The sequence below is a fragment of the Marmota marmota genome, unplaced genomic scaffold (assembly GCF_001458135.2).
Source record: "Marmota marmota marmota unplaced genomic scaffold, marMar, whole genome shotgun sequence".
NCBI lineage: Eukaryota > Metazoa > Chordata > Mammalia > Rodentia > Sciuridae > Marmota > Marmota marmota.
The window spans coordinates 68,021-76,258 of NW_026007868.1; the positions used below are offsets into that span (position 1 = coordinate 68,021).

At 46.1% G+C, this 8,238-nt stretch overlaps 1 protein-coding gene across 1 annotated transcript; it reads right to left on the reverse strand.

The window, feature by feature from the left end:
* Positions 1 to 5,328: 5,328 nt before the first annotated feature.
* LOC107133761 (PRAME family member 12-like) lies at positions 5,329 to 7,956 on the reverse strand. The gene is made up of 3 exons (XM_048797710.1): positions 7,670 to 7,956; positions 6,711 to 7,292; positions 5,329 to 5,902 (listed from the first exon to the last, which is right to left on the reverse strand). Exons 1-3 carry the CDS (start codon positions 7,954 to 7,956, stop codon positions 5,329 to 5,331), a joined length of 1,443 nt encoding a protein of 480 aa, XP_048653667.1.
* Between the last annotated feature and the right edge of the window lie 282 nt (positions 7,957 to 8,238).

The following is an 8,238-nucleotide window of genomic DNA, read 5'->3' on the forward strand; positions in this document are numbered from 1 at the left end:
TGGTTCAATATACGTTAGTCAATAAATGTTATTCACCACATCAATAGACTTAAAAATAAGAACCATAGGATCATCTCGATAGATGCGGAAAAAGCATTCGACAAAGTACAGCAGAACACAACAGACACTAGTATGGCAATATGTAAATCAATGGATGTGTAACTGATGTGATTCTGCAATCTGTATATGGGGTAAAAATGGGAGCTCATAACCCACTTGAATCAAAAGTGTGAAATGTGATATATCAAGAACTATGTAATGTTTTGAACAACCAACAATAAAAAATTAAAAAAAATAAAAAATAAAGTTTCTGAGATGTAAAAATAAATAAATAAATAAATAAATTTATTATGAGTCTGAAATAATGAAGAATAAGCAAAAAGATAAACTGTACAAAGAGCAAAAATTAGAACATGAATGACATAAAACACAGGCATTCTTCTAGCTATTGCACACAAACATATTTTTACACACAAATATATTTTCAAAAACATTTCTCCAACATTCTGAAAAGGCAAAAGCTATATTTGCAATATCTATAAACACCACAGCTTTTGAAACCATCACTTTTTTCCTAAAATCATTTGATTGAAATTTATACAGAAGATGATCACCTATTTCATTTTGCAAAATTATAACATCTCGTTTGACACGTCTTAGAAACTTTCACTCAAAACACAGAAAAGCTCTCAATTCATTGTGGATTCTGTCACATCTTTTTTTGCCCCTTTTTTAAACAAGGAAAAAATATACAACACATATGTGTACACTTTTCAGAAAGAAAGTATTCCAACTTTTATCAATAATTTGTTCAAAACCTCAGGAACTCAGTAAATTTATTTTAAATACAGACAATTTCAAAATAGAAACAATTATTTGGGAGTGGGTATCCTAAAATATTTTTGGCAATTTGAACCTATGATGTAAATATCAAAAGGAGCTACTTACTGATCAGGCCTATTCTGCCTGACCTACTGCAGACTGACTAAAGAGGCTAAAAAGAGATTTGAAAGTCCCTTGTTTCCACCAACAATCATCAAAGACATTTTTCTCTGGTTAGACTTGTTTTACTCCATGATGAATGATATTTAATATTTAAAAAAGATCTTTGAAATCAAAGTGAGGGCTAGGGATGTGGCTCAATCGGTAACGCACTCACCTGGCATGCGCGGGGCACTGGGTTCGATCCCCAGCACCACATAAAAATAAAAAAAAAAAAATAAAGATTTTTGTGTCTACTGAAAACTGAAAAAAAAATATTAAAAAATTCTCTCTCTCTCTCTCTCTCTCTCTCCCTCTCTCTCTAATTTAAACGTGGGCCATCCCCCAGTCTTGAGTATCACCTGGTTGAGAGCATGGTTATGCTCAAGTGGTTGTCAACCCCGCTGGGTAAGCGTAAGACCAGGATCCCATAGAGGTACTTGGGACCCAGCCAGGACAATGTAGTAGGGGCAAAAGCCCATATAAGGTGCAGATACCCATAGATGGGCAAAATGTCCATAGGGAATAACCCAAGGCTGAGAGGTCATCTCACCAGGAACAGCTCCCAATCATCCTCCGTGCTTTTGTCTCAAAACCCAGGACCCAAATAAATGACCACTTATACACTGAGTCGATAGGAGGGATCAGCAGTAGCTGTGAATGTTGTGCCTGGGGGTGCCCCCAACCACATATAGTGCCAGACGATCTACCGTCACTTCCCGGGAACTGTAGGTCCTTTAGGTTGACTGGAGATGAAATGTCTGGTGGTGGGGGCAGAGAGGGCCTTTGGAAGAAGGGAGAAGCGGGTTCCATAATGGAATCAAGATTGGGGCCCCGGGAAAATCAGTTAACCTCAAAGGGGAGATTGGGCACACCAGGGAACCCGATCTTGGGAGGCTCAGGAATCAGAGCCAGGTGGGTCCTAATATGGGTGGTTAGGGTTGGGTGGGAAAGCAAAAATTTTTCCTTAAAATGGCTGCTGTCACTTAAAATGGCCATCCAGATCCTAAGCAAGAATCTTATACTTCTCAAGCCTGTTTGCTGAGCCAATCCCCCCCAAACACCCTTTACCTTGTAGGGGAACCAAAGCCTGCTTCTCTGTCCCTGTCCCCAGGGGTAGTGTAAGGTTTTAGGAGTCTCTGCTGTGTCTCTAACAACTCCCTTCCAATTTTTCTTTTCTTTTTAGTACCTATTATAATGCCAGATTCATGGGACCCCAATAAACGTCCAGGAGTGGAATCTGATGCAATCTCACAAGAGTCTTTATTGTAGTCTTGAGCCTGGACTCACAACCGCTTAGGATGCAGCAGTCCCAGAGAGTGAGTCCTGGCCCTTAGTTCAGTGACGATTTATAGGTTTTCTTGGGATACTCAACATCAGACAGAAAATCATTTCACACCATGGGAAAATCAAACAAAAACTCTTAACATTAATTAGCACATTCTCTGGTGGGAACAAGTTGGGTAAGGGTGATTGGTTAGTTCAAGAGGTGGTTATATTTGAACTGATTGGTTTAAGCTGAGAGGCGTGTATGCGCTAAACTACATGGTTTCCTAACATGTTTTCAATCACCAAAACTACTGTGAGGGTCACCTGGCATTTTAGATATGTTCCCTGTCTCACACTGATTGGTTGTTGCTATGGTCCAAAATCAGGTCTCAAGCATTCTTTGGTCTTGAATTGCTGAGACAAGGCTATCTGGTCACTGCAGTTAGGGGTAGCTATGCACCTAGCAACAATGGATCATCCCCTCCCACTTGCTTTGGACAGGCCCTGCTCTGAGGTAGAGGCTGGTATATCAAAAATGGAGTCACATCAGTTTCTCACTATAAGGTCCTTGCTTAGCACCTGGATGGCATCTTAAATGACACCTGATATATTAAGGAAAACATTTCAATTTCCCACCCAAGGGCATTTCTGAGAAACACTCACCACTCCTCCATACAAACCCAAATCATAACCATCTGCATGACGACCCACTGGGCTCTGATTCCAGATCCTCCCCCATAAAAGTCCTAGAACTGAAGCCTGTCCTGCCCCTCTCTCCTATAGAGAAATGGCCTTTACTTGTCAAGTGTGAAAAATCAACTCTCGTGTGTATCTCTGCCTGGTCTCTCTCTTTCATTTCTTTCTTATCTGTCTCTCTTTCTTCACTTTCCCTTCACCCCCAACCTGGGTTTTCTGTTGTTTTGAAAAACTATGTTTAAGGACATCAATTTTACATGCCTGTGAATACTAATTAAAGAATGCATTTGATTGTTTTCATGTGGGTTCTGGTTATTTCTTTTCAAGTACTCCTCAGATATAGATAATTTTTTTTTTCAAATTAAAACTTCCCTCTGGAGTCACATCAATATTGGATTTATTTATTCATTTATTTGTTCACGTACTTTTGTGGTGCTGGGGATGGAACCCAGGACCTTCCACATGCTAGGCCAGTGCTCTACCACTGAGCTATGTCCCCAGGCCCTCAGTTAATTTTTATGAAGTTCACTCATTTCTGTAGAAAAGCATGGGTTCTGGGTTCCTAGATTGTACAGGTGAAATTGGGCAGTGTTCCAGAAGGGGATCTAGACTCTTTTGATGCAGATGCACAAAGGAATGTGCACCTTATAGTAGCACTGCAGGGAGTGGAAACCAGTCTCCTCCTGACCTGGCCACCCTTACACATCTGGTCTTGTTTGTCATGACCTCCTACAGTCCTGTGTTCTCTCACAGCACACATGAACCTAGAGTCAAAAGATGAGTATTTCAAAGAGCAGTCTGGGTGCTTTATCCCCAGAGCTGTGTGGGGACACATGGACCTCGCAGTCCTTATACAATTCAAGGAGTCTGAACACACCAGAATATCTTCAAGTCCCTTTTTGGTCATGAAGATCCTTAAAAGAACAAATGATGACAAATCTCGAACTGCAGATCTTCCTTCCCTTTATTTGATTCTAAATGCAGCAGCAGTGCAGAATGAATGCTGTTGAACTTTCCACCTGCCCCACGTGCATGCTAGATTTAGAGCCCTAGGTAAGGAATTCTCATAAACAGTGGTGAAGCACAAAGATCGCTGTGTGGGGGCCAGATGGGCTGGCTGTGCATGGCCAGGACTGTTCCTAGAGGTAGCTGCAGTCTGCTTACACATCAAATTGGGTTCCCATTCACTATGTGTGGAGAAGCCTTCAGGTTCAAATTAAACACACACACAGGCAGCTTTAGAAAACCTCAAATAAAAATTGGGTGACTTCCTTCTCCTCAGATGGGAAGCTAAGGCTAAGGTCACTGCACAACCCCACCAGCATGAGTCTTCAGCAGGAGCCGTCATGGTCTCAGACGAGGCAGCACGTCAGGGTCATGCATTTCCCCAGAGCTACCCTATCCTTACTCATCCTCTCACCATCTACTGATTAAAAGAGGCCATTTTGTGTCCCTAGGTAGGGATAGACTGGAAGTGTTAGAGGAAGATCTGCCAGTCATGAGCAGCCCCCACCTCACCAGAGGTTGTAATTTATTCAGTTTGAGTTAGGAATGTTTGCAAGTGTCATCTACATAAATGATTCTACTATTTTGCTGAAAGGTAATCTGGATACCTTTATTGGTACACATTGCTAGTTTAATTAAGGAAAGACTACCCAGCAGGATGGCAGGCAAGCTTTGGTGAGGCCCAGAGGCTCTGGCCTGTTGCCGGTGCAGCCAAAGCCCAGGACCCAAGGCTTCTGGGTCTATACAGAGACCCGCAAGGAAGGGCCAGTGCTGAGTGTCTAGATGGCACTGAAGTCCCCCGAGGAATGGTTTTCTTCCAATTTCACGGACCACTTAGAATGTTCCACACCTGCTGTGGGCACCTGTATACCTTAAACCACAGAGTAGCCCCCACACATAATGACCAAATTTCAGTTTGATACCTTGAGTTCCCAGGGCTGAACCTCATTGAACACCAAGAACCCAGGGACATCTTTCTCCATAAGCATCTGGAGAATCCCAAGGTTTAAATTAGAAATCCAGGAAAATCCATCCCAGAGGACATGAGAAGACTAACCTTGAGATTCTGTTCATTTCTTACTATTCATTTATGGACCATCCATGAAACAAAATAGCTTCTTCATATGTGCATGAAGCCTAAATCCCATTCTAGAAATTCAGGTCCCTAGTTATGACCCTATACAGACACATATGGCTCTATACAGAGGGTCCAGTCTTCAAGGGATTTCTTCCAATGTGTCCCCTGCTTCAGTTTCCTTTCCCCATCCACATTTCAAGCAGTGTCTGAAATGCTGGGCTCTGAGTTTCCTTCACAATCATACTACATCACGGTTATACCTCCAGTTGTCTATAAGACAGCTTTTTATACACACCCAACTAGGCAGCTGTTGGACAGGAACAGTGAAGGAGGCCCTGGTTGTAGAGGAACATGCGGCCACATTGAGGACATGAGATAGTACGGAAAATAAGGATGTTTGGCTGCCTAAACTCCTTCAGTATTGCTGTGAGCTCAGCACAGAGTTGGGAACATCTCCCTGGGTGGATGGCACCCTGGGAATCATAGCTTTCCAGAGGGGCAGGGTACAGTTCTCTGCTCAACTGACTCAGCCTGGCAGTGTGAAGCAGCAGGTCCTTCAAGACTGACATGGAGATGCGGTTCCCGAAAAAGCACAAGATCCTGAGCTGGGAGCAGCGGCTCAGGGCAGGCAGGATGGCTTGGAGCTGGGAGTCTGTGATCTCACAGGCTTCCAAGTCCAGGCTCTTCAGGGTGGCTGCAACCATCTCCAGAAGAATTTGGAGGGGCACCGGACTGAAATTGGTCAGTTTGATGCCCCTTAGATCCAGGTGTCTGAGCTGGCTGGTGTTTGGGCATTGGGAGAGATAATTCCAGTCGGAATCTGAGAGTGGGCAGTTGGTTATTGAGAGGGCCTCCAGGGGGGTCTTCAGGTGCCTAAGGAGAAACCAGGCAGTTAGTTCTGAGGGAGAAAATGAATTGGCCCGAACCCAATGTCACCATGGCCATCTGAACCTGGTTGACATTTTGCAGAATCTGCCCATTCAGGTCACTGCATTTTAGTCTGAGCCTTTTATCACCACTTTTGTGACTAGGTGGATCCACCATCTCTAAGAACCCCATCCTCAGTAACAAGCAGAAAGCCATATCTCTGATCAGAGGAGGTCAAGGGCAGTCATGTATGAAGGACAAATCCAGGCATGATATGACAAAACCTACTGGGTTTAACCCCCACAGAGTTCACACCCTGCACCCTCAGCAAGGCCTCCATCCCTGCTCCTCACCCTAGACTGCAGAATCACTACCTGGAGCTCAGAACAGCCTTCCTTACATGAGCATTAGAGGTGGGTCTCTGTGCTACCAGCTGGAGAGCACAGAGCTTCCCTGTTGGGGGTACAGGTGTAGGGACTTCCCCTCCTCCACTGCCCTGTCCTCTACCCTGCTTTGCACCCCTGTTGCTAGACAGGCCTCTCAGGAAAGGAAATTCAACCAACCTCACTAAATCCTGTCCCCATCAGCTGGTTTCCCAGCATGGTGGCACCTCCCAGATCATGGACCCTGGTTTAGCCCTTTGCTCTAACACAGGTTAGAAGATGGAGCTTCAGGATACAATAGGAACAGATGATGGGTTATTTATCTTCCAGTGTCTTGTTCACCATGAGAGTGTCAGTGACTGGCACACAGTAGGTGCCCTTTCAGATTTCCTGTAAGTGATCTGTAGAGGATGCTCACCCTCCTTACTCACCTCAGCACCTGCTCCAGGTGGCCCTCGAGGAGGAGGACAGCATCCACACAGAACTTCTGCAGGCAGTCCATCCTGAGGAACTGTGAGGTAAGCTTTGCGAGCAGCCACTTCTGCTCCTCTGGGGAGGTGTGGGCAGGCACGTGGACCTGGGAGACAAGCAGCTTCCTCAGGTTCCTCATCTGGCCCAAGAAAGGAGCATAAGTAGCCAAGGTGGAGGGCACCCAGGTGCAGTGCACTTCCACTTTCTGGACAGAGTCCAGCTGCAGCAGTCTCAGGACCTTCCTGGTGTGGTGGGTGGGTTTCCCAAAGATCTTCAGCCTATTGCAACACAGGTGCAGCCTGTCCCTTCTCTGTATGACCCACAGGAATAAGTGAGTCAGGAATTCATCCATGGGCCCTTCTGTGAGGCACAAGTCTATGAATATCTTCAAGGGCAGCTTAGCTGCCATTGCTGGACCAACTTTCAATGTTCGATTCTTCTTAATGTCCTCTGGTGAGCAGGCATCGACCACGGCTCCAGACCACATCCTCCAGAAGTTCCATGGAGCCCTCCGCAAATCCAGCACCTGCAGTTTCCACCTCCTGCGGGGACCACAGCAGAGTCTCAGCCCTGAAGCCCCTTCCTTCCCCTCTCAGCTGCTGCTCCCTGCTCCACCTCTTCCTTCTGTCTCACTTTTCTCCACCCACTTCCCTCCAATCCAGCCTGGTTCCCCACTTGTACGGACTGAGGCAGGGGCAGGTACAGCCTCCTTCAGGGGTCAGCACAGCTGCCACAAGCACTTCCACATCTGGAAGCCTTTCCCAGATGGGGCTCAGCATGGCCAAGGCCTCTCCACCCCTCCTTGCTGGCAGCACAGGAAGCCTGTGGAGCACACTTCAGCACCCACTCTCCCTGCCTATACCCATCCCTTCCCAGGCACCAAGGGTGCTCCCTTCCAGGCCACCTGGGTCCCCCTCACCTGGGGCGATCCTGCTGGCCATGCAGCATGTCCAGCCCATCCAGGGCCACTTGGAGCATCTCCAGCTGTGGCTTCCTCATCAGGGCCCCCAGGGGCAGGCAGGTGAAGGGCCAGGCCTGTACCATTTTCTTCAGGACCTCAGTGTGTCCCCTGCTGAAGGCCTCCACAAAGAGTGGTGGGAAGAGCTCTATGGGCAGGTCCTCCAGATCCAGGATGGCCCTGGACTTGTCACTCAGCAGGCTGCTCCCTGCTAGCTCCAGCAGCGTGGTTGGGGACTGGATGCTCATCCTGACGAGTCTGAAAGAAGAAGGATCCCGGATAATGGACCAGAGAAAAGGTCACTATCCCATCCATTGCCAGCCACTGGGAAGGGGGTACTGGAGAGTCCAAAAACTCACCCCATCCTTAAAAGGGAAAACCTTTGCTTATTTCTTTGTCCTTATAAAATGGAAATTGGAATGTCATGTGACTTAATGCAGTAGAATGCTCTGTTTCAATAACTACAGTGGCTCAGAAAGGAGTTGCCCTCACATGGGTGATGGTATTTTTAATATCAAAAAATTAAGTGG